Source organism: Anser cygnoides, chromosome 5 (assembly GCF_040182565.1).
Source record: "Anser cygnoides isolate HZ-2024a breed goose chromosome 5, Taihu_goose_T2T_genome, whole genome shotgun sequence".
Taxonomy (NCBI): domain Eukaryota; kingdom Metazoa; phylum Chordata; class Aves; order Anseriformes; family Anatidae; genus Anser; species Anser cygnoides.
The window spans coordinates 3,441,772-3,468,782 of NC_089877.1; the positions used below are offsets into that span (position 1 = coordinate 3,441,772).

Sequence of the window (27,011 nt, forward strand, 5' to 3'; positions counted from 1 at the left end):
CAAGTTTGTCTAAAGAAAATCTAGTAAAACCATGTAAATTGTGGTATGTGTTTGCAAGAGAAATTGCATTCACAATTTTGAAATTAAATACAGAGGAAGAAATCTGCTTTGACAGGGGAAGCATTCTTACTGTGTATGTAACTCATCGGAGTGCTGGACACAGTAGAACAGGTGGGAATCTCCTCTAAATCCGTCTTTCAGTTTATTTCTGCCCATCAAGCTCTTAAGAGGAGGAGCACAAGTGTCTGCCCCTGCCCCGGGGAAGTTTGGTGTTTCCCTGGCAGCAGAGCCCCTAGGAACACCAAGTCTAGGCACACTAGCATATGGCAGCCAGGTATAGCCTGGCCTGGCCTATGCCAGGAGTTTGGTGGCATGCCAAGGGAATCGGTATCAAAACCTGTGTTAGGACTGCTTGGTGGCAGGTCCCAGTGCTGTGCTTAGATCTCTCATGGAAGTCATGCTTCTCTCCTTTGACTTTGTGGTTGATATAGTCAGCAGTATGAGGCTCTTTTGTTCATTAAATACAGGTACTTTTTCAACAGATGTTTTAGGTTGTACTGTAGAAGATGGAGCCTCACAAATACCTTCTGGCTGAGGAAGTGATTTTTCCAAGCTGGCTCCAACAGCAGAAATGGACCTCTGCCTGGGCAGATGGGTTAGCTGTTAAAGAGGAACAGGTAACCTAGGCAAGAAGAAAGCTAGTCGAAGGTGTAAGATTCAAGCAACTGGAACAAATTCCCATGGGGGTTAAAAAATAATAACAAAAACAAACCAACAACAGCTTTCCTCTAAGTAATGCTATAGTTAATATGCAAAGTTAAAGGTTGAAATGTTTTCATGTTAAAGCTGGGGTTCAGCTGTAGAGTTTCGGTTCTGAAAGAGCACAGGCCTTTAGATCCGGGGTTTGATATTGTCCATGGTAATAGAGGCCAGCTTTGAAAGCTTGCACTGGAATTCAGTTCCATCTTCTCCTCATCTCTCCCTATCTCCACATCACAGTTTCTCTGTGCTCCACTAAGGAGACTAGAGACAATTGTCACACAGTCTTGATGGAGATGCAGACTTCTTCCCAGCTCTGAAATGCTCGGAGCCGTATCTTGGGTTCAGGCCCATCTCCGGTTGTATTTGTATGTTGAGAAGTAACTGATGAAGCCAGTCAGAAGACTTTTCTGGAGCCTCTGAAACTCTCAGTCAGATGAGTTAGATTGTTTCATATTGGCTTCAAATAAAAGGTGATAGTTAAAATGTGTTGGAAATCTGGCCATCTATGGAAGGGAAAGGATGAGAAAAGGAGGCAAACAGAGGAAGTGAGGCAGTTAAAGGAGAAGCAGCTGCAGACAGCTACTGTATCTGCTTTGAAAGCAGTCTAGAAGTCTCAAGCAGTCTAGAAAGTAAAGCAATGTGCCCAGAAGTACTGCTGTGGAATCTCTGTAACTGGAATGAATTTCTGAGTGAGATCTTGCTCGTGGGCTTCTAATGGGAGCTTACAGAAATCTGTGGTCCCAGGGGCAGCTGGACCTCCAGGGAAGGGTTTTTTACACACCTTCCTGCTCTCTGGATCTGTTCAGTGTCACATTAGGAAATGCTGAGCTCTTCCAACTGGATGTTTCTCTTGACAAATATGTTTTGCATCTTAAGAGGAGTTGGAGAGAGGATAACAACTTAATCACTGTGCTTCTGGAGGCATATTATTAAACCGTGTTACAGTTGTCACCTAAGGTGACTGAAAAGTGAAACTGTGGGATTATATGCAATAATTTATCTGTTTTCCTCTCTTTGTCCATTTGAGTATCTCACTTCAGTTTGGGGAGAATCTATTTCTTGTTTACTTTGGCACTATAACAGGACAACTAGCTAAGGGTTTGCATGGGCCTTCTTCACAGTCAGGTACCTGGGTGAAATATAAATCATTATAAAGCCCCAAACCTGTCAGATTGGTACCAGATCTAGAAAAGTTTTTTGGTGTTTTTGTTTTGTTTTATTTATTTATTTATTTATTTTGAGTAAAATTGTTTCCCCGTAAGTCTTATGTTCAGGTTATCGCTCAGCAAAATATCTTGCTTTCGGCATATCCAGCTCTTCTTGAAATTAGTGGAGGACAGTTTGTTGCTGTACTTGGGTAAGTACAGTCTTTTCCAGAGAGTTGAAAATGGCCCGAGTTGGGTCTCAGCTATTTCACAATACATCAGACCACATAAGAGAGGAGATGGAGCAATATGTCTCAAATCAGCATTATTAAACGAGTGTCAGGGCAGCCTAACCCAGGTGGGTGCCTGAGCAGTTAAAATAGGCAGATGTGGACCTTCAAGAAGGATCCTGAGTGTGTAGGGAATGTGGGTGATTTAACCTTCCCTGTGGAGTCTGGTTCTCAAAACAGCATGGTAAAGCACCTTGTCTCTCCTAAACAGATTAGTTGTTTTGCATTCTGATGTAAGCTGGACATAGTACATGTCATGTAACAAATGGGATGATTTAGCTGCTTTACTGAATCCTCCATTAAGTGTGCCAAGAGCTGCAGAAATGATGACTGAGGTCCAGTTGGAAGACATTCCTGCTTGACATTGCTTTCAAATTAGACTGTTTGCAAAGTTCTTCCAGTAAACGTGGAAAAGGGTTAGAAAAAGAGTGAGCTGGGGCTCTTGACGTTTCCAGTAAAATCCCATCATCACATGCCACATTATCATCTGTCATATTATCATACCACATTATTTTCCATCAGATCATCATCTTGCATCAAAATGGTTGTATGAATCTGGGAGAAACTGGAACTGCTGGGTTGCTGTGAAGCTGAAGCAAACTTGGATAGAATGTACCTCTGCCAGCAGTGCTGTGCTAGTCCCTTCTCTGAAAACACTTTGGGCTTTTAGTCAGATGCTTATTAGTAGGTCTCTGGATAACTGGTTAGTAAAAGACAGATCTATGATTGGTACAAAATGATGGTGCAGGCTGTGATAAGGGAAATGTGTGTCCCTATCTTCCTCCATGACCCTAGCCTGTCTTTCAAATTCTAAAAAGCATGGGAGTGTTTTGGAAAGTGTAATTGTGGCAATTTTAATAACAGACAGTATAAGGTAATGGCAGCCAGAGCACATTAAATGAAACAATATCCATATGGGCCTGTCAGAGAAGGGCCAAATGCTCTAGCTGTCTCATCCTATTGATGATCAGGCTGCTGCTTTGTTGCCACATTGGGATACATGGATTTCAGTTATTTTCAATAATCATTTGGTATACAAGAAATATAGACTTTGCCATTTGTGAGGTGCTGACACCATCTACCTTAGTTAGCCGCACAGCTTAGGAGCCTGGGCTTCCTGTGCAGCCAGTGGGGAAAGCGGCTTTTAGCTTGGGCATTCAGCATCACTCTCTGGAGACAGCATCTTTTCTGTGTGAGCACAGGGAGCACAGTAATATAGGCACCAAGTTTAAGGCAATTTGGCGAGCCATTTCCTTACTATATACCTGATACTTGTTTCTTCCTACTTGTTGGTAGGGTGAAAGAAAGTAGTTACACTCAGTGAACCATGTGGTTCCTCTGACAGTTGTTTCTGCCATCTAAAATTATGCATTTCCCTGCTTTCTGTCATTTATAGAGAAGTGTCTGCCTGTATTTTTTTCCCCTTCAGTCTTATTTTTCACTCCTTTCTCAGCATGAGACAGGCTTGCTGCGTCTGCCTCTGCTTCCCATTTGCCACGTGTGAGAGGCTGAGCAGAGGAACATTGTGTGCTGCCTCAGGACTCGGTGGGGCTGACTCGCAGAGTGTCACGGACTGAGAAATTGCAACCGCTGGAGGAAACTCTTCAATGCTTAAGCTCAAGGCACTACATTCCTCATGGCTTTTCTAAAGATCCCTGACTATTTTATCCTTTTTTTTTCTTTCCCCTATGGACCAATCGTTAAATTGCCTGTAAGAGCTTGTGAAGATAAATGTCATGTAGATAAACGTCCCATGCTAACTGAGCATTTCAGTACGTAGAGTTCAAGAGAATGGGAAATGTGGAGAAAAAAAAAAAAAGAAAAAAGCCTGTAGAGGGAGCTGATCTGGAAGCAGGGCTGGTGATCAGAGACATGCAATAGCAAACCTTTGACAAACACTGTGACCATATGCGCCATGGGGTCTGACTCAGCTTCCTTTGAAGTCAGTGATAGTCTGCTCTTGTCTTCTGCAGCAATTGGATCAGCCTTGTAAAGACAAGCATGGCCTCTATACTATGCCGTCTTTCTTCCAGTCTGTCTTGGCTTCCAATGGAGACATCATATGGAAGGAACAAGGACATTTCTTTGCTCTTTCATTGTAAATGTGTTTTCCTTTTGCAGCAAATACAAATGCATAAAAAGCACTACAGCTTGCAGATTGTAAATATTCCTTGTCTTGGTCTCTGGGATTAGAGAAATGATGTTGTTGAGGAGAAATGCTGAGGTCAAAGCTGCAAACCTCTGGAGCCAGCCCAGCTGTATGGAAATCTTCCTCATTTTCGTGCTGTAGCACCAGCTGCCACCACAGCCCTTCCCTGAAGCTTCCTTCTGGTGTGGAATCCACACCTGCAGATGCCCACCAGTCTCCTGGTCTATGTGCCTGTGGAAGGCAGTCACAGTGTACTGGTATGGGGATAAATGCTGTTCTAAGGCAGTTTAGGAAATCCTCACACATTTGTTTTGCTTGCTTGCAGTCTTGGGTTTCTTGTCACTTGCCCTTCCTGTTCTTGACACCCAGAAACCAGTCTGTCTGTGCTGCCTGGCACTCTTTTTGCATGTACGGTCTTTTGTGTCTCTTCCACCAAGAAGAGTACATATACTAAAAAACAGTGGTTGTCTCAGGTTTGAAAACAGCTGAAGACCACACAAATAAATTATCCCTTTTAGTTCACTGGCTCAACAAAGCACTTGGTTCAAATGTCAAACCAGTAAAACCAGGTTGTTTCAGATTGATCAGACTATTTCATTATCAGAGATTTCTTGGGGAAAGAGGTTATTCTTACCAAAAAAAAAAAAAGTGGCATATTTAATCTCAAGACATCATTTCAAAATTAAAAAAAAAAGGACCTGAAGTAAATTGATTTTTAGGCAAATGATAAAAATAAGTAAGTGCTCTTGAATGGCAAATCAGTCATCTGAAGAAACTCACACAGCTCTAGGGAAAGGGTTAAAATCCCTGTGGTGTCTCCACTGACCTCCATGTTACACTGAAGAGGAATTTGGCCAGAGCTTTCTTTTGGTAGACAATCTGAGTCAGAAAAGCAGCCTCTGCTCATGATTTCTTGCTCCTCCTCCTTCTCTCATCCAAGACTTCTCAGGGCCCGTTTCTATACTTAATATTTTAGATCAACATTTGTAATGCTGAGTTTAGCTGGATTCAAGCTATTTTGTTTTACGTGGTGTCTTGGAAGGAGAATCACCCTAAACTTTTTAAATGCTTTACCATTTAGAAAAGGTTTCTTTTCAACTGATGAACTTGTTTCTTCTCAGAAGTTTGGATAATATGCAGACTAATGTAATAACATTAGTAATCTGTTTTCTCAAGGAAGTGTGTGTTTAACCACTGTCCAATATAGTTGGGTATTTTGAAATCTGCTGATCCATTCTAAAATGCTTGCTTGACCTATACTTGACTTGGGCTTACAAGAAATTTTATTATGCTAGTACTGTCCAATAAGCTGTATTGTTGTGATTGTCATAGCTAAAGCTGTAGTATTTAAAAGTAACATTTACTGCACGATGTCTATTTATTTTTCTTCCTGCAGAAGGAGTCAATCGGTTCCATAGTCCTCTCAGGACATCCGTATTTAAGAATATTTGTTACTTCAGATTTATCCTGTCCATTGCATTCATCAAAGCGTCTTTCTTTTAAGTATTTCATGCACCTGAAGGCATCCTTTCTATACAGCATGTGGACTGACTATTGACAGTGCAACCTGTATAATCAGATTCCCTCTGGATGAAATAATAGGTTGTGACTGCCAATTCAAACATTCTTCAAGAGCAGCAGTTATTCAGGCCACTAATTAAAACAATGCTAAAACATTCACTCTTGTGCTTACTTTTGACTAGAAGTCTTAGTATGATGCACTACTGAAGCAAAACCCTAGTTTTACTGGTAACGTGTGAATGTGTGATCTTGCTAATTGCAAGCTCTTATCGCTATAACTGATGGATCAAGCAGACCTGTGTTTCTAGGCTTATCAGTAAACTAGAAACACAAACTGTTTTAGTTTTCTTTTGTGCAATGAGGAAATATAATATTCTGTCTAGAATGAAAACTGATAGTCAAAAGGACAAGGGTATTAATTCAAGCCTTGCTCTCGTTGAAAGTAACTATACCTCAGCTGTGACCTCTGTGAAAAGTGAATATTGTCTCTGTGAATAATAAACCATGCTAGAGCTTTCTGTCCTCACTTCCTAATTAATACAGTATATAATAAAACCTGGGTTTTTTCTAAACCTTATATATAATAGCTTGAATTCTGGTATATATATTGTACTAAACCCAGAAGTTTCATAGTCATCTTTAGATATAATGACGAAAACAAGATTGTCCAAAGCTTTGAACTTCCTGCGTGTTTCAAGCTTCTGCAGATTCAAGTTCTGAATTTGAGTAGATGACTTTGGTGGGATGATTTTCTGTGCAAGGTGATTGGAAAACTGGAAGGACCCTGTGCGTGAATATCTTGAAGTTCTAAGCCAGTTGCTGATTATGTGTTGTCTGAATTGGATACAAAACTTTCATTTTACTGGTGGAGTTCATTCCTCTTTGTGCTTCTTAGTTTGGTGGGAGGTTTAGTGAGTTCAGTATTTCTGTGTAGACGAGTTGCTCCACCAGTCCTTAGATGGAAATGGCTGCCAAAGGGTTTTGGAGCTCATTTAAATCTCTGCTGTAAACTTTGGTTCTGGTTTTCAAAGACTGAGAAGACAAAGGCTGCAGTCTGCTTTTCGCTGTATTTTTCATTTATCTCATATTTAGTGATTAACAGTTCAAGCCTCCATATATTACTGGCAGGATGAGTACTCTTCTGGGCAAAACAAATTTTACATAAGTTGAAATGAATAGCTGCTCAGTCAGAAGGTGTGATATATTTTAAAGAACACCCTGAGAATGTAGCATGGTTGGTGCAGAAATTCTTCCCTCATCTTTTACATTTTCCAATCTTCTCTCTTGGCACTGCTGAGCTGAAGTGCTTATTCTTTCTTTGCCTTCTCTCAGGGGAAGAGAAAAATGAAGGTAGCATCACATAAAAGTTGTCTTATCGTGTGTAAGGGTGGTATGCTGAGAACAGTTATTTATTGCTATTCGTTTCACCCTGTGAGTAGCTGCTATAGATTTATAAAACCTACTGATATACTTTAAAGTAGTTATGTGCCTTAGTTTTTATATATCAATAAATTTTGCACAGCTGTGGATGCTCAGAAGCACGTCTTGTGAAATCTTTGTGTTTTATTTAAAAAAAAAAAAAGGAAAGTAAAAAAAATGTCGACCTCATAGCCAAGTTCTCCTCCAAATACTTCCAGCTGCAGCAAGAGGGATGAGTCATGCTGAAAGCTGAGGAGCTTTTCTTAAAGCCTTTTACTTGGTTCACATGATTTTTTTTTAAATTTTACATTCCTGTCTGTTTTTCTTTTCTTACAAAAAAAAAAAAAAACACACACAAAAAAATGTGAAGGAGAGTCACCCAAGGAAAACCCGTATGAGGATGTGGAGCTGAAAGGCCGTCACGCGGGCCGAAAATCCCATCAGCTCTCCGAGAACTCCCTAGATTCTTTGCACAGGATGTGGACTCCGCAGGACAGGAAATACACATCACCTCCCCAGGTAACGCACGGCTTCGCAGGGCGTGAGGTCGCGTTTCTTTCTGCGCTCAAAGCTGCTGCAAGAGAATCAGTTGTGGCATAGGAGGAAGAGCAGCTGCACTGAGTGAGAAAGGGTATCTGGAAAAAGAATGTGATCAAATCCATAAATCATTGCTCTTGGCAGCTGTAATTCAGAGGCTCAGCACTGCACTGCAGAAGCTGATTGCTGTTTGGAATAGCCCTGACGAGGGCTGGCTATGGGCAGCCGAGTTTAAGCAGAATCCTTCTGCCGGTTGTTTGGGGAGCTGAATCTGGCCCTAAATCCTTCGTGTGGTTACACCTCTTTGTGAATTCCTCAGTGTTTGCTGATGGGCTTTTAGTAGGACAGGAGGGAGAAAGTCAGGTTCTTAATCTTGCTCGTGTATTATGTGCGGCCTCTCGTGGCTTGCTAATGTGAAGTATGTAGCATGGCATGGTTTCTTGTAAGATGGAGAAAGCAAAGTATGCCCCCCGCCCTAGTAAATAAATGAATAATAAAATAATTAGAAAAACCTGAGTGTCTGCATTTAACAAGGCTGTATAAGCTGTGTTGGCAGCATAAAATAAAACACCGGGAACTCTACAGAGTTTCCATTTTGTGGTGAATTTTCCAAAGCAGTGTGTTTTCTGTGAAAGCTATGAAATGCCAGATTGCTATGCTGTTTATGGGATCATTGTGTTCATAAGGAAAAATATAAATTTATCACATACTTAATTTTGAGATTCAAAGCTCCTTTTAACGGAACTTTGTTTTGTACTGAATCAACAGAAAATTTGCAGTTAAAAAAAAGTCATGAGGATCTACATTTTTGTCATGTAAAGTAACCTAGAACAAAACTGAATATGTTTTCTTTTGCTTATTCAGTTTGGGTACATGTGAGCACCGCAGTCCTAGAGACAAAAGCATTACCAGGATTCCTGGTATACACCTTGCCCATCAGTTGTAAAACAGGAGTATTTTCAGCAAAGGTACTGAAAAGGGAAAATATGGGAAGTGAATAATCAGGCAGAGTAAGGAGAAACAGAAACTACAGCCATGAAGATAACTTTGTAGTGAGAGACATACTATGCAGAACAATTACTTTTGGCTGTACTCTGTGTGTTAAAAGGAATTGTGATAGCATTTAGATGGTCCAGAAAGATGTCCCATTGGGGTAGGACCCATACAGGTCCATGGTAAGATACTGTCCACCGTTTGGTGTTTTACACAGGGTGATAAAAGAATGTACAGATTAAAGTTGCTTCTGTAAAGTTTCTCAGGAAATAAGTATTCTCTGGTATCTACGCAACAAGGCTATCTTTATTCTGGTAGCTTCTTTTTGAAATGCTGCCAGGAGTTTCCGTCAGTCCTGCCATAATTGTGCTGTCATTTTGTTGATATATAAAGCAAAGGGACACTAAGAGCAGGTCAGCTATGAGCCTGGGCAGTTCTCTGATGACCAGAAATAGAACAGTCTCAATTTCCTGAAAAATGGCAGCTTTGTCAACAATTTATCACCCAGTTTTTCCAGCATAGCAACATAGCTGGATTAGCAACATGACTCTTCAGTCATGGATGATGATAAACAAGATGGAAGAGATCAGAAGGTCAGCAGGCTTTCACCAGTCATCTCCAAAAAGAACTTTCATTTCTAGACAGCTGCAGATTTTCCTGGCATGCAAACCTGTGGTAAGCAGAGATCTCAGAAACACTGGCTTGTGGTCATTTTGAATCCCAATCTCTTCTTCCTTCCCTTTTGTTGTTTTCAATTATTAAAGTCATCAGATAGAAAAAGAATGTTTTATTGATGATGACGTGTTTGTGATGCAAAACCCACACATACAGAAACACCTACTTTTAATGCCAGATCGTATGGCCCTGTAGTAGGTAAACCCTCCAAGTAAAACAAATGGGACATTTGCTAGTGCAGGTAGCAGTCTGTCCTTCACTTGCATCATAGGGAAGCTGGAAACAGAAGCCAAAGACCTGACCCTGCCAGCCTGAGGATTAACCTTCCCAAGAGCTGGGCAGAGCTGCTTTGAGGACTGTTCCAGGAGAGGGAGAGCCCCATTTTTTTTTTTTTTAAGATAGATGTTACTTGATGCCTATTCCCATCAGTGAGATCTTGCCTTCCTTGCTACAATGATAACTGATTTGTCCTTTAAAGAGAATTCCTTGGGAAGGTAGGACAAAGCTGTAACCCAGCCTCTGCATACTGATGGATCTTAAAGCATCTTGACATGGTGGAAATTCAGCCGGCTTGATTTTCTACTTTCTTTATCTAGGATGAATAGCAGCCTCAGTGTAGTCACTCTGGATTTTCACCACTGCAAGTGAGAGAGATCAGGCCCATCATATCAGTGTTTTGATGTCCATCAAACTTTTCAGTTAGGTTTGAATGCTCATGGTGTTTGTTAATGTGGTGTGGGTGCATGGAAATCCAAAGCCAAATGCAGTCTATTGTTTTCTTTGAAATTTAGATAAAGCCTTAGATATTGACCCCTGTTTCTTCAGTTTGACCTTGCACCCTCTTTTTGAACATACTTCATAGCGTGCAATGGTGCCACCACTCGCTCACAAAGAGCTTCTTCTGCACTAAATGTTGACGAGGGGAAGAGCTCAAGATGTTCTTGTTCCCACAGCTACCTTCAAAGCCTAGCAGCCAGTCTCTGCGTATTGGGAACTGGTCGGAAAGGAAGAGCCACCGCTTACCACGGTTACCCAAGCGGCACAGCCATGATGACATGCTGCTGCTGGCTCAGCTTGGAATTCCCTCTTCCCCCTCCAGCCTCAATGAGGACAGCCTGAGTACCGCAAGCGAGCTACTGTCTACACGCCGGGCCAGGAGGATCCCAAAGGTACTGGCAGGATGATCTTGTTCCAAAAAATTGTCCTCTGGGGAGATAAAACTGAACGCAAGGCCTCAATTACAAGGCTCATGCTGGGGTTAGGTCGCCTGTCTCCAAGAGCCTGAAAATTTCTATCCCACCTTTAGCCACTATTTATTTATTTAGCCATAGAAAGCTCTTTTTTGCATCCTAAAGGAAATTTGAGATCAAAACAGAAACAGTAACTCTGGGAGCCAAAATGTATTATTTTTTTACACACACCCCTACTGTGCAATCCCTTCTCTAAAATTGGATAACTCTCCACTGGTCCAAAAGTAGCAAACATCTGATTGCCATCTTTGCAATGAGTTGATTTTAAGCCAATTCTCTTTTCCACACTTTTCTTTAAGCTTTGTGGGCCAGAGCATTTTGTGTACCTAATGTTATGATTTTGAGCGGGTGATGGCCAAACAATTATTATTTATAACATGGAGCAGCATCTAAAGTGTGTTTTTTTTCCCATCACATGTTTGGTTTTGGGAAAACAGTTATTATTGACTTAATATGTTTCTCTGCTTTTACTCACAGCTTACCCCATCCTCATAACCCTGTTGTCTTGAAGGATTTGAAGCAAAAACTAATGTTCTATTTTGCAAGGAGTTCAAATTTTCCAATTCAAAATAAGATGTGGAAAAAACCTACAAAGAAACACAACCCCCTGAAAAAAAAAGGGGGGGGGGGGGGGGAAGGCATACCGAACAAAACCCAGGCCTTTTCTAGTACAATAGCAACAAAGGGGAGAGAACTGCCAATATACTTATTTTTGGCTTGTGAACAAAGGCAATTTTTACTGTATTCAGCTCTTTCCTTTTCTTACTAAACAGTATATTTTAAAGTATGTGGCTGTAAATACTGTGACTGGGGAGAGATTTTTATGTTCCTGTCAATTAGTTTGAAATTCTCCCTAAGCCAGAAGCAAAGAAGAAAATTATCTTTATGTCCTTAATATTTACTATATTTTTACTTTCTTGAAATATACTATTTCACTGCACAAATGAGCATACATCTTTGGAGGAAGTTACTCTAACTTACAGAGTAGTGTACTTTGGTTTTGAGTAAAATTTTGAAAGTTTGGATGTTAGTTTTGTACCCAACTTTCATTTTCGTCAGATTTAAGGAATAGACGTTCTCCCCATGTAAAATTATGCTTTAAACATGTGAATGTTCATGGTTTTATCACAAATTTCATGATAATTTCTGCCTTTGACAGCTCTAACTCCTGGAATCATGTATTTGTGGATAATCTCATGTTTTTATTGAGAAAATATTAGTTATTAGAGAAAAGACTTGAACCTGAGAAACCCCTGTCCTGCATCACTGCCCCATGCCTGCACAGATGCACAACACATAGAGAAGATAGCAGGGATGCTTCATGAAGCAATATCTAAATGCTTTTTTTTTTTTTTTAAAAAAAAAAAGGGCTTTCTTCACCGCCATGCAGGTGTTTTACTCTTGGTGAAGCAGCTCAGGCAGACGAAGTGCTGAGAGTGCTGAGCAGCCCAGCAAAGGGAGCACAAAATCCCAGCAAGGCCCCTCACGGGGTGCCTCCTGTTTTTCCCCAGAACAAATCTTGGTTTAGTTATTGGTTACCTCCTCTGGTCTCCTGTCCTGGCTCCTCTCTTCAGCTACTTTGGGCTTCTCCTTCTGGTAATTGTGACTCAAGTACCCAACCACATGGTTGTGTGCATTTGGAAATGGAGAGAGGGGCCTTATTTAGTTCTTATTGTGCCCAGTAGAAGCGTAAAGAGAATTTGTGCAGTAACTGTAAAATTTGCCATAAAAAATAGGTATATGTTTCAAATAGCACTCCTGATGAAATATGTAGTCAGCATGATTCAACTGTTGGAGGGACTGCATGAGATTTTGTACTAGTCTGTGCTTTGTTACTGACTTTCTATTGTGTCTATAGCAAATTAGCTTCTCTCTCTGAGTTTATTTCTCTCTGCAAGCTGAAATAAAACAGCTTTTGCAAATTGTGTAATAGTTCTGTGAGTAAAGCTGCTATGGAATGAAATATGCTATTACGAACCATTATAAAGATTAATTGCTTCATATTTGTGACTTTTCAGAAATCACAATATATTGTTTAATTGGTAAGTTTTAGTAATCCCAACCTCTTGTTAAGGTCACTAAACATCAATATTTTCCTTCATCTCAAATTATTTTGGATTGGCAGCTATTATCTGGATTAGTCTTGTTGAAGGAAGTCATAAAGATGATTACCAGGAGTTAAAACTCCAGCAACTGCTTGCTTTAGCCAGCACAAGTAGCTCATTTCAAAATACATTCATAGATAAGGGTAGGATCGGAGAAAATAGATACAGCACCTCTGAAGGTCAGTAAGTACAGCACAAGTTCGAAGGGGAAGGGAGGAAAAGTCTGTATGGGCCAGATCCTCAGCTCATATAATGTGGCTTCAAAGCAGCAGGTTACTCTGTACCTAAAAAGGCTTAAAAAAGCTACAGTCAACTTTTTCTGTCTCAGAATCCTCAGTCATATTGTGCTTTTATTGCAAGTGCCTAAGTCATTTTTGAAAATGGGATTTTGGTTTCTGAGTTCTTTCTCTATGAAAGCCTATCTATAGGTAAGGTAGTGAGATGCAAGATAAGTGATTCAAACAAATGGGATTCAAAATAAGAGAGTTGCACTTTGAACTAGTAAAGGTTTAAGGGCATCCAGTTGACCTATAATCCACAGTCAAATTGTTTGGATAAATCCATTAATTAAAAGTTTCATAGCAGGGAAGTGTTTAGCCTTACTGTTTTTTCACTTGCCTATTTTGCAGCTTGTCCAAAGAATCAATTCCATCTACAGTGCAAAAAGAGGGAAAAAACGATTGAAGAAGCTTTCTATGTCCAATATTGAGACAGCGTCCCTCCGAGGTACAATACATGCATCATGGTTCAGTGATCCACTTGAATATTAGAGAATCAACACATTCTCGTCTTTCATTCACATGTACCTCACGCTCAGCTTTGTTTAGAACTTTCTGGTATGAACAATGATAATGTTGTGAAATGAGAAAAATGGGGATAAGATAAAAATAAATCATATTCTCACTGTTGTCTATCCAATTAATCCTGTGACCAGCTAGACTTACTCAGCCTGTTCTTTAGTTCACTTCTTCAGTAGTTTGTATCTCTAATTTTTGTCCAGAATTACAATTTGACTCTCTAATTCATTCATGCTTTTTCCTGGCATGAACATTTGAATATAACTCAGCCTCTGCTTTGGATTGGTTCTAGAAAAGCATGGGCCCTGAAAGAAATTCAGGCTGTGTTTGTAATAGGCGTACAATGAAGTTTAATACAAGTACACCTCAGAAATGCATCTTATTGTAAAATTACTTTTGCATGTTAATCTCAGTCTGGTGAATTCTGCTGATTAAAAATGTTATCCAGACAAAGCTCGTAAGGCTTCCCTTGACTTCTCAAGTGCTACATAACTTCCTTTCAAAAAAAAATTAGAAAAATTGCAAGTCTGAAAAGGTAGTGGATGGGATAAAAATTCATTTTCAAAATGTCTCATTCACCTCTTTAGCTTAGCATAGATGGCAGTTCAGCGCAACCATTTGCTGGAAGGGAGAATGAATTCTACATTTTCATCAAAATGAAGCTCTTATTCTCAAGCAAAATTGAAACTTATTTCAATGGAAACATAATTTAAACAGTCACTCAAACTGTTTATTTCAATATGTTTTAAAACTCAGGAGGACAGCATGTGTGGATCACAAGGTTCAGTGTGAGGTGTGTGTTTTTCACAGTTTCACCACAGTAAACTGAGTTCATGTTTGCTTTGGTTTTATATTAACTGATCCCTCTGTCTCCTCTGCAGATGAGAACAGTGAGAGTGAGAGCGACTCAGATGACAGGTTTAAAGGTAAGGGGTCAGCCTTTAACAGCTTCTAGTCAGCCACTGTCACAGACCCTGTCAACATACATTCTCATGCTACTGCACATTGTTCCTGTCCGTGACCTGTATTTTCCTTCCTGAACTATTCTAACTTCATTACTGTAGAGCTCACAAAAATTCCAACACAGCAGCATGAATGTGGAAAGCAAGGACAAAATGAACTGTGAGGATCTAACAAGGATTTGGAAACTGTGCCAGATAATGAAGAACAGGACCTTTGATAGATTTGCTTTGTCAGCTACTTCACAGATGCTAGTGTTTTTCAGACCAACTACTGGGTGCAAACGGAGAGGGATGAGGTTGGATAAATATACTTTCTTATTATTCATATGCTGCTTTAAGTGTTTGCTTCTAGCTGCTGTTGGAGGCAAGATACTGGGTATGATCCAGTGTAGCAGTTCTCATACTCTTTTATAGGTCTGCAGTCTGCAAATTGTAGAAATTCCTTTATCAGTACACGGCACCTGCACAAACTCTGCTTAAGCCAGGCCAGTAAATTAGTCTGTTGTTTTCAAGAGTCCTGATAAATGGACAGAACTGTAAAAGAAAGTCAAAGGCAGCAAAAGCAGATTTTTATTACTAAAAACCTATCGTATTACTAATAAGTGAGGGCAAAAAATACCCACAGGAGCGCAGAGCTGTGGTTATAAGGTGAGGAGAAAGCATTCTTATCTGTCTACTACAGATATCACCTGCTTACTGTTCATACAGGAAACCTGGCTGGAAAAAAAAATATCTGAGGAAAAAAGGTGTGTTCCAGACAGGTGGTGGTAAGACACAGAAACTCACCCAAAACAATCCGTATGCAACATTGTACAGCAATATCTGCAAAACAGCTCATTCCTCCTTTGTAGACAGATACTAGCCCCAAAACACTTGCGATTATGTTTCTCTTTGTGTCCAAAAATCAAGGGGGTTGCTTTTACCCATAGCCCACAATTAAGAAAAACAGGGCCTCTCTTAGAAATACTCTGTTTTCACTGGAAACTGAGAAGCTTTTCCCCTTGTTGTTGTGGAAAGGAGGATCCTCATTCTGATGTTGCTCTAACTGACTGCTTCTACATGACCTTATAATTACATAGATGCTCTTTGGGCATCCTGAGCCAAAGATCCAGCTGTCATATGTAACAAAACAGGATTTTTTAGGTCCTCATTTGTTGAGGTGGGCTCTTTGGTTTTGCCTCTTGCAAATATGAAGCACTGTCCGGCCACGTGAGGCTCTCAAGGAAGACAAATCAGGATCTTTCTTAGGAATTGGCTTCCCTTGTGCAGTCACGCCATGACCAAGTGCTTTATCAAAATAATTTATAATTCTGTGTTGTTATTGTGTTGTTAAATTGTGTTGTTAAACTAGTTGTAGGACAGCTGATCATGAAGGGATTTTCTTTTATTTCTATCAGTTAATTACTGCTGTGATCAAGTGCTTGTAACATCTTATTTCCCTACAACGAGGGAGAGTCTGTCTTTTGCAAACTGTGTCAATGAATATAGCCTTAAGGGGTTGACATGTGCTGCTAATATTTTGTCTGCCATTGCACAGAGATCCTGGTGTGAAGAGGTGGGGAAAAGCATGCAGGCAGCTGTTTTTACTTAGTTGTTTTCACTTATTTGTCTACCAGAACTGGTAGTGATGACTGACTAGTCCACCAGAGAGATCTGGAGACAAGTCATTGGATCAAGGAGTATCTTTCAGTCAGGGCTGGATGTGACTATAAATCTAAATCTGCTCCTAGGTCTGAATTGGCACAAGCAAAGCAATCCTGCAGGAGGCAATTTGCACGTTTTTTCTCTTCTCTCCTTTCCTTCCCCCTTCCCTGGAGCTCATTCCACAGCTTGTATGAACTATGCCTATGCTGTGGAGAAGGAGAAAGTATGCCTTTGGTGGCTCTTACCATAGAGCTGTGCTGTATAGGGACAGATCACAGAAGTGTTTTTCAGCAGTGTAAACAAGGTCCAAGTCAGGCCTGAGGAGAAGTGTTGCCCCGGAGGCTCTAGTGCATTTGCATTATAAGTTTCACGTAAGAGCTTATAATATAGTTTTACACGTGAAGGAAAAGCAGACATTTGGCAGGACAACAGTTATGAACTGCAAATGATTTCAGTGACTTAGTGTTGCATCACTTCACTACTTGGAGAGTGTTTTGATTTATGGGTGGAATTAGTGAGGGAGACTATAGTATTAAGGTCTGATTTTGTAAGGAGAACATGCTTGGAATAATTTACTGGCAAATTGAAAGTCCTTTGTGAATGGCTGTGGCTTACACATACACATTACATTCCCAGGTAATGATCTGCATTTTTTTTTTGATGCTAGCTCATACCCAGCGTCTAGTACACATCCAGTCAATGTTGAAGAGGGCTCCAAGTTATCGAACCCTGGAATTGGAGCTAATCGAATGGCAAGAACGGGAGTTATTTGAATATTTTGTGGTAGTGTCACTGAAAAAGAAGCCCTCTAAAAACACTTACCTCCCAGAAGTGACATATCAGTTTCCCAAGGTAAAGAAAAAATCTTATGTACAACTTACTCTAAATGCCTTGTAAGATCATTACTTTGCTAAGATCAGTAAAGTGGGAAAATTAATGGAATCTATTTCTTAAATTGAGTTAATCATTCAGCTTTCAGATTTTTTATGAAGGAAAGTGAAGGTGACTGAAAGCTTTCCATATTTACAAAATTGTCTTTTCTAGTGCTGGAGAGTTTAGCCTAATGGTAGGTGCTTTAAATATTGTGTTTAAATTCAGTTTCTAAATATTTCACTTTCAACTCAATTTGACTATATTAGGATTTGTTCCAAAACCCACTGAAGTCAATGGAAAGACTTTGGCTGAGCTATGGTATTTCTCTTGTGTTCTTGCAGCAGAAAGGAATTTGAGATAGGAGTGTGTTGTAAGTGGACATTGTGCAACAAGGGAGTTTCAGTCAATTAAAAAAAACACAACAGCAGTGACGATTTCTGTTGTACTAGCATCTATAAGACTGTCCTGGGGTAGTGCCCACTCTTCAAAACACCAATAAGGAACAAGCTGATGGGCCCTTGCTCTTCAGAGCTCATTATTAACCCTCTCCACATTGCTGAGAGGTGCTGTGGAGCTGGCCCTAACAGTAACTGATTGAACTTCAATTTTTGCCCCCCTGCAGCTAGAAAGACCAACCAAGCAAATGCGTGAAGCAGAGGAACGTCTCAAGGCTATCCCTCAGTTCTGCTTTCCTGATGCCAAGGACTGGCTCCCTGTCTCTGAATACAACAGGTAAACCTTCTGGTGCTCCTCTGCCTCTGAGTGCTGATGGAGTGCATCTGGAGCAGCTGCCGGCTTGCTGATGCCCAATTAAGGAAGCAGCAGTTTGAGACTTTGCCACTTCAGGCTCAAGCAGTTGTATTACTTTTTTTTTTTTTAAAGGTCCCAGTCAGGCTGGCTTACAGGCCTGTGTGGCTGAGGGAAAGAAGTTTGAAGGTTTCTCTCAGTGCCAAATCCAGAAGTGTAAATGGAAGTATTTAAAATAAATCTTGAAAAGAACAGGGCCCTGCCCACTACCTGCCCTAGTCATCTACCCCGGAGTGCTTACCTAATGTTGCAGGGCACCTCTTTGTTTTCTCAGAGCAACGCTGTTCCAAGAACTTTTTGGAGACATGCTCTGTGCCAGCAGAAGAGCTCTATCTTCCTATGCTTAGAGATAAGTGTAGTGTGAAATAAGACACATGTGGAGTGTGTCTAAAGGGGCTTTCAGTGATGACAAGGAATTAGCATTCACCTGCAGGAATTACGGCAGAAAAGGGTGCGTATGGAACATTTTATTGGCTTACACATGGCACGTACAACATAATCATGTTATATTCTGTGTTGCTTGGCTGTATTATTCAATACTTGGAAGCACCTGAATAGTGAAGTATTGAACACACTGAAGAAGCAGAGACCTGTGCGGGCAACATTGGTGGGAGCAGCATGCAGCCCTGCTTACACAGCATTCTGCTGCTGCTCTGCTAAACAGATCTTCCATGAGCCCATGTTTGTGAAACAAGATATCCATAGCATATTCTGCTATAACTGTATAAACCATGGCACTGCACTGCAAAGAAAAAGTGTTTTATATAAGCCATTTCAAAGTTGCAAAGTAGCCAAGAACGTTTATCAGCCCATGGGCAAATTCACAAATACATCTCTGTACCTGTGCTGTAATTATAGCCTTAAACTGTTGGTGTACTTCTCTGTCACAAATAGTACTTATCCCAGACAAGGATATAAAATGAGCTAGATTTTACAAATATGTGTTATTTTTGGATTAGAAAATGATTTCTCTACTCTTAGAGAAGATCTAGGGTTCTCCCTTTAAAACAAGGCACAGTCCAAAAAGAGGAACTAACTAAAAGGTAAGGGATAATGCAGCATTTGAATACTGCTCTCAAAATCTGTTTCAAGCGTCCCTTCTGCAGTATGAATGGGACTGCCATGTTACTGAAATTCAGCACATCTCTCTTGTTGCGAGAAGATAGCTAGGTTGTCCAGGACCATGCCGATATTTTTGCTCTAATACTGATGGAATTCGGCCCTGGCATATGTCCAGATGACAGGCAGGTGGAGAGAAGACCCTCAGATGGGTAGAATCTCTCACAGGATAAGGTAGTATCCCTTTTAAAATGCTCTACCTCATAGCTATGCTGTAGTTCTGATACTAAGATCTGGACAATTTACTTCCTTCTAGTGAGACCTTTTCTTTCATGCTGACTGGGGAAGATGGAAGCCGGAGGTTTGGCTATTGCAGGAGGCTGTTGGTAAGTACACACCTTAATTTCAAACTGCAGAATTCTGTTAAACAATATCTCAAGACTATAGTCTGAACTTTGAGGCTGTCTCTCACTGTTTTACAACAAAACTGGTTTGCTCACTCTGAAATTTGAAAACGCGAGGAGCTCAAGTATAATAACACTTTGAAATACCTGTCTGAATCAAATAGATTCCAAGTCCTTTCAGCGATTCATAAGAATGTGGGAAGTTTCTTGTGTGGGTGCTCTCCTTTTAAGTTCTTTATATCACATGCTTTCAAGCAGAAGTAGAAATACTACAGCACTGCAAACAAAGGCAAATGTGGTATTTCTAAACATTTGTGAGTAATGTTTATTCCTTGGACAGCTGCTTACATCCCCAAAGTGCTCTGCCAGCACTGCCTAATCAGTCTGCAGCATATCTGAGATGTAGGTAAACGTGCTCCTACTGGCCAGGGTGGCGTAATGACGGCAGAGAGCAGACCACCATCAGCATTGTTTCAGGACCGTGCAATAAGACGATGCCCGTGCCAGGAAGTCTCGGGTCTCAGACTCCCTTTCAGTCCTTGTCACCAGGGGTAATCAATTGGTGGGAAGGGGACCCGGTTCAACAGTTCTATGTCATCACTGGACTCATCACTTGGAAAACAGTCTGGTCACCAGTTAAATGAGAGCATGGCAGTGTGCACGTGTGTTATGGGGGGGAAGGAAACTACATGACGATTAGTGAAGTCTATTAAGCCATGTGAAGCACAGTTTAAACAGGCATTTTTCTGTCCATTCCTGCAGAACGTACGGGATGGCAGCAAAGCATACAGCAGTTGGCCATCCCTGCACTAGCCAACACTCATCACCAGTTGGACAGATTTGGAGCTGTTTGTGAATGACTAGCCAGGGAACTGTAGCTCCTGTACTATTCACAGGATGGTTGACTGCACTTGGTTGGAGAGCTTATATGGATAATAAATACTGCGGGAGCCTTTTGCATACTCTGTGCAAAATGAATATCTGCAGCAATATTGCAAGGTTTTAAATAGGTATCCTCCATCTAAGAGAAAAGGACACTGGCCTTTTCCCCTTCCTTCCCTCTCTGGCATAATTTCCCATCTTTCCAAGCAGGGAACACCTGCCTTCAATAGCTTTCAGAGGCTTCAGGTAGACAGAGCAACTCGCTGATATTAGAACAGCACCCTCCATTCTGCATGCTGCCATTACGTGACCCTGCTCTTACTCAAGTCTCTGTGGCAATGAGTTTTGTCATGCAGACAGCAGATGCTCTGTCTGGGAGGTATTGCTCTGTGGGGGTCCTCTATTTGTAAGAGGTTTCATTTAAACTAACATAACAGAAAAATTGTTTATCAATTCTGTGGGCGGTATTTGCTTTAGGTAGCATCACAGAAACACGCTTACTCTGTGTAACAAAGTTTGTAAGCGTGGGCTAAAACAACAGGGTTTATCTGTGGAAAGGAAATGTCAATGAAGGCTTGTGTTACAGTAAATCTAGGGCTTGTCAGGAGGTGATTCAGAGATAATTAAGTGGAGCACCTAGAATATATCCTGGCTGATGTAAATAAGCATAACAAGATGTAGTGCAGCAGCACAATTCAGTTATTTTTTGTGTTGTCGTTTAAAAGGATAATAACGTACATTCAGCAAATGTTGGCTAGAATCAAATTATGGAATGTTTTCACTCTACCAGATCAAGGTGATTTAAGGCTTCTGTACTTATGGAAATGTCAGCAAGTTCAGAATCATTCACAGAGCTTATGTTTGTGAAATGCAACACACGATCAAGTTGAGACTGAAGTAATAGCCACAGTGAAAAAGATGTATACACAGGAATGTTGAATTCATTTTTCAGTGAAAGATTAATGTTTTACTCTCTTAAGGCTCTGTGAAATCCACCCTATATTAAAGGCAAGGTAAAAATAGAACGTGGACTTTCGGCTAGTGCAGAAGACAGGTTAGCAAAGTAGGAAATACCAGGCTCAGAATTAAAATCAATACTGCATACTTCTATATAAATGATGTTTTGAGAAAGCATTAGAGAATTTTTTTTATCCTCTGTTGCCCTTGGCAAAAATCAATCAACCAGTCAGCAAAAAATAATGTGAAAAAATGGGAAAAATACATACTCCTCTGCTAAACCTATCTATTAATTATAGAGCCAGTTAAAAAGCAGATCTGCTGCTGCCCTGGGAGATCACTTAATTCAAGATGTTTCATCTGGTTCCAAAACCTGATATGCAGAAGCTGATATGTCTCATCTCACTGGTACAGCCTACCCTGCAGAGGAAAGCGGAGTAATACTAACTGTTCTCTTTCTGGGGCAAATCCTGCCCTCTGAGACCAAAACTGGCACAGCCTGGGACATAGCAAGAAAGAAGTTTTTTGAAGCTGCAGAGAAGCATCTCAGCATTTCTCTGTATGAGGAAATGGCAAAAGAAGCAGAGATCTGCTGTTTTTTGAGCCCCACAGAATCTCTCTGCCTTGCTGGGAGAAACAGAGGAGTTGGTGTTGTTACCTCAAATGCCTTCCCCAAAGTGCTCAGTTGCGCTCACAGAGAGAAACAATTTCTTGTCCCCTGCAAATGTCAGTGCACGGGTGGAACAGTCTCACGGATGTGTACTGTATCAGTGAGATACTTCTATTTAAAGCCATGTTCATACTTTCTTTTTTTCTCTATGCAAATACAGAATTTCCACAGGCAACAAGGAGCAGGTGAATTTGGCAGATACCGTTTACATGCCAGAGGCTTGGGCTTTAAAGCATATTTTTGTATTTGGCTGTGCAGTTTCCTGAGCAACTTCTGAAAGGTGCAGTCAGGGTGGCTCTAATGCCCAGGAGTACACAGTATCTCCTCTGAGCAGTCTGATTCCCAACCCGCGACTTCTGTCAAATACACTAACCATAATCTGGGAACTATAAGAAGTTTTCAGCAAACATTACATATGGGAAAGATGGGGGCATACTGCACAATACAGGACTGTATGAAAATCCTGAATTCATTATAAACCACTCTGCTTCAAGGTAAGCCAAGTGCTGCAAGGAGAATTCCATAGAGAATATTCCCCAGCCATCCTGGAGAGGAGCGCTCATAATGTTCAGCTAGAGGTTTCTCACACCTTCTAGAGCACTTGGCAGTCATTGGCAATAGGCTCCATGGTCAGATGGACCAATCTGTCCAACCCTGCGAGGTAGTGTCCAGCTTACTATTTCTGTCTCTTTGCAGAGTTCGGTGTTCTGATGCCTTTGTTTACAAAACAATTACTTTTTTGTTACTGAACCTTTTGTCAGCCTTGTTCTTCTTTGGCATGTTGTGATATGAACAAACAGCTCCACTTTCCCTCTTTCACCTTTGGATTTCAGATTCTTCCAGACAGTTCTGGGAGCAGGGTCTAAAACCCTGCCAAAATACCTCAAGGGATACAATGACAATTATGTTCTGTTTGTATAACAAATCCTGTGCAGTATCCCTTTAAAATGTATTTATATTATCTTGTTTCATGGAATGTGACCTATTGTACCCCTGTAAACAATCTGCACTTTCATAGATAGCATGGAGTTTTTTCCAGTTACATTTCGCTACCTCCAAGGCAATCGTATAACATCTTTCCTGGTCACTTGATATGAGAAGTATGCGCTTTCATATAAAAGGAAATTGACCGATATACTAGAGATATTAGATCTTGCTACTATCCCATTTTACTGAGAATAACAACATCTCTAAAGGTCTCCCCTGGATTTCAAGTACCTGCGCATGGAGGTGTGCTTTGAAAGAGAAAAGTGACAGGCGTGTTTTTAGGAGAAAAGGTCTTCTGTTTCTCCTACCAAAGGCAGAGGAAAAAGCAGGTTTTGGAGGGGGCTTTTTTCAGCAAACTTCAGAGTAAACTCACTGTAACAAGACTGGTATGGGCCACTTGTGGATCAGCCCTGATGCAAATCTCAGCTCTTCCATCTCATAGCCAAGTTCTTGTCAGTTTATGTTCATGCTCTTGGGAATCTGTCTCCTGTTATCCACAAAACTCATCAGTGTTTTCATTTGTGATGGACTAAGGCTTAAAATATCCTGGGCTCTGTGAAAACAAGTCAAAAACAAATCAAAACCAAAACACCATTCCCTCCATCCCTCTTCTTTTAGGGGGAAGGCAGTATATCAAGGCAGAGTCAGTCTGATGCGTTTCAGCTTGGGCTCCTTAACCACGCAGCTTTCCTGAACTGGGCTGATTGATTGCATGGAAGAGTGAGCAGTGGAGGACGTGACTGCAAGGCTGTAGCTACCTTGCAGAACACAGCCTGCAAACTGGAAGCACTCTATTCTGAGAAGAGAAGAGGTTAAACCAGCACGGTTGCTGGATGCAGCCTCTACGAAGTCTCTGCTAGTGAAAGGAGATGAGTCCAGGCAGAGAAGGGAGGTGTGTGGACAGGAAAGTTAAGATTAGTGCTTTACCTGATACAATTTTTTTTTTTTTTTCTGGGAAAGAAACAAACTACAGCACAATGAACAGGTGTTTTAGATCTCTCTTTGCGGTGTAAACTAATGGCTGAGGGGGGAGGCTATGTGAAGAGTTGCCAGAGTTAGAGATTTGAGAAATCCTGCCTCTCAGAATAGCTCTGCCTGAGGCTTTTACTTGCTGTCTCTTACAGTTGATACATATGCACTCGGGAAGCTGTGCTGTTTGCAAGGAAAAGTCTCTGAAATAGCAGAAAAGGATGTCCTATATGATGAGTGTGAGGAAGAAGAGTCCCAGCTCTGAGACATGTAGCTTTTAAAACATTTCAAAGCAATGCTATTTCATAAAGCAGAATCTTTGAGTAAGCACTGAGCAGTTATTGTTTCTGGTCTTATAGATGACCCAGGAATGTGATGTTTTTACTGGCACTCATTGAGACAGCTCTTGGTTGGGAGCTATCCAAGACTCCTGGCATGGCTTCGGCATTCCTGCAGATTTGACACAATGATTTTAACCAAAATCCCACATGCTTGATATAATCACTCAGTGCCTTTAGAAAGGGTTTTATACCTAATATGGACAAAAAAGGGTTCTGCTTTTTCAGAGACATGACGTGTAGTGAGCAGGTTTGGATCCAGAAATAGACTCATCTGTATTCACTTAGCCCTGGTATTTTTTCGTGGTCTCTATTGTAGCAGGCTAGGCACCTGCTGACTGTCCAAGCCTAGATTGCAATATTCCAATTTGAAAAGCACAGCTACCTGCAGTTTCTCTTGATTGCCATGTGTGTGGCATGTAAGTGCCAAACACACTGGGGGAAAGTTAATCACTGTATCAGCAGACTCTATGGATGAGACAAAGATAAAAATATACTGGCCTTTTATGTGGATCCGTAGGAGATGATCAGCCACTTTGGCTAAATATACAAGTGGGCAGAAGCAGATGGAAATGGTGACTCTGAGATCCTTTATCACAGTGTTAATTAACAATAAGGTGGAAAGCTGCTGTGCATGGATGTGTCAGCCATCTGTGCTCATTGTATGTATGCAGGACACAGGCAGAGCAGACCAGCTCTCTGCTCTGAGAACTTTGCCAGTGAGTATGGGTTTCTAAAGTGCTTGGTATTGGACTAATTGTACCTCTTTTCTAGTAAATAAGCAAAATTCAGCAAGTGGTTGTACCCTGCTTTCACGCATAGTGTTGCTGGGCCTTTCACCACCGCAGCATAGACAGGGTTGCAGCTCCAGTATGCTGCGAGAATACACTTCAGTCATGCCAGTTAAACCATTTGCTTCTCTAGGAAATATCTTCGATAGGATGGTTATAGAGAACCATTTTGATAGCTTTTAGAAGGGAGGAGATATGCATCGTTGATTTATACTTGCCACGGTTCAAGTTATTCATGGGTTTCATATTTATCTTGCATGAATCTGAAAAAGTTAATGATCTAGCTCATGCAACTTGCCTTTGTTTAGGTCTGTGAGCTTTCTTTCTGTAAGTTAAGCTCTCTCTGAACACCATGGAGTGTGTTGGGAACTAAAGCCACAATAACTTCTCCTAGCATTATAATTCTCATCTCCCAGCACATGGCCCCAGGGTGGCTTCACTTCTCATGCCACAGCAGATGTAGAGGACAGCGGCATGAGCGGACGCAGGCATGAGATGCAGTTATAGTTAAATGTGCTTTCATGGCTGCAAGTCAGCGTGGTGTTGGAATACAGCTCCAATATTCTGTGATTTCCAAAGTGGGTAAGCAATATTTATGCTTTTTAGCTTCCTGTGTTATGGAAGAAATATGATGTATTCTCCAAGAGTAGCTATTTTGATGGAGAAATGGATAGTAAAAGATGTCACATTATGGCCAATTGTGTGAATAGAGAGATAAGTGTATTTCCGTATGGCTCCGAATTAATATGTAATTTCAATCTCCTTTTTACTGTTATCAGCCAAGTGGAAAAGGGCCACGCCTTCCTGAAGTTTATTGTGTCATCAGCCGGCTGGGGTGCTTTGACTTATTTTCCAAGGTGAGAAGATTTTTTTCAATATTGTTTTTTAACTTGAATGTTTACTGCGAAATAGTCACATCAATGAACCAGACAAGGAGAATTTCTTCCTTTGATGGGAGATAACTGTATTTTATGGTTGCTGTTTTGGATATTCCATCCCTATTATTGGGTTCATCAAAGAATGTCTTATTACTTCTGTGACTGAGGCAGAACTTGATTCAAAAAACATCTGGGTGTCTGTATGATCTGGATGACTAGAGTATTTTCCATTGTTTTCTGAAGCCATTCTCTGCTAAGCTGTAATTCTTGGCACCCACAGTTTGGATGATGGGCCAGTACCACTTTTACTCCAGTGCCCTGTGGAATAATGAGGTTAAGAAAAAAGATAATTCAATCCGTGAAGTCTATATGCTTAACAACATAGACATGATTTTTTTTTTTTTTGATTTTTTTATCCTAAGAGGCTAAGGAAGTGTGGATAATCTTTTAATTGGCCTCTACATCAATGAATCCAAAGTTGCATCATATGCTTATGTGATTTACCTAGGTAATAAATTTCTGACACAGGAGTTTTGAGACAATAAGCAGGGCATTGCAGCTAAATAGGGATTGAATAACCATAGAAACAGTTAACTGCCAGTCAGCTTCAAAGCCACAAGCATTATTCTTTTGTAAGACAAAAGGTTATTAAAATAAACTATTAAAACCATTGTCAATTGATTAACATTTCAAATGTCTCTCTGGCTGTCAGTTTAGGGCCTCCAGTCCTCTGAGAGAGTCCTGCAAAATCCAGTGAGCACCTCAGAGAACCATATAGGATTCACTGGCGATCTGTGGAGAACAATGATGTGTCTAATGTCAAATGGTTGCTTCCCCCTTTTCAAATTTCTCTACAGTATTCACAGAAATGTTTTAATTTGCCAGAGATTTTTACTTCAGTTACAAGAAGCCTCACAGAACTTAAACACAAATTTTGCTTGTACATTTGTAAATGAATAAAGTTGAAACAAACATGTAAACCATTGAAGTTAATAAAAATCATGGCATTTATATTGTTGATATGATCTAGTAATCATACAAAATGTTATCTTTCATCAAAGCTGGTTTCAAACCTTTCCAGATAAAACTTAGTTTAACACAAATCTTGTGTGAAGAAAAACAATTGGGTTGAAATAGTTAATTAGTT

The 27,011-nt window shown here is 40.6% G+C and overlaps 1 protein-coding gene across 7 annotated transcripts in view; it reads left to right on the forward strand.

Annotated features, from left to right (window-relative positions):
- The window catches only part of DENND2B (DENN domain containing 2B), a 165,497-nt gene that overhangs the window by 110,520 nt on the left and 27,966 nt on the right, over positions 1 to 27,011 (forward strand). For all 7 annotated transcript variants that reach the window (XM_048069987.2, XM_066997293.1, XM_066997292.1 and 4 more), the window contains 8 exons: positions 7,657 to 7,805; positions 10,445 to 10,660; positions 13,476 to 13,572; positions 14,525 to 14,569; positions 16,917 to 17,101; positions 17,745 to 17,854; positions 19,305 to 19,374; positions 25,766 to 25,843. In XM_048069987.2, the coding sequence (XP_047925944.1) occupies positions 7,657 to 7,805; positions 10,445 to 10,660; positions 13,476 to 13,572; positions 14,525 to 14,569; positions 16,917 to 17,101; positions 17,745 to 17,854; positions 19,305 to 19,374; positions 25,766 to 25,843 (950 nt within the window). The remainder of the gene's footprint in view (positions 1 to 7,656; positions 7,806 to 10,444; positions 10,661 to 13,475; positions 13,573 to 14,524; positions 14,570 to 16,916; positions 17,102 to 17,744; positions 17,855 to 19,304; positions 19,375 to 25,765; positions 25,844 to 27,011) is intronic.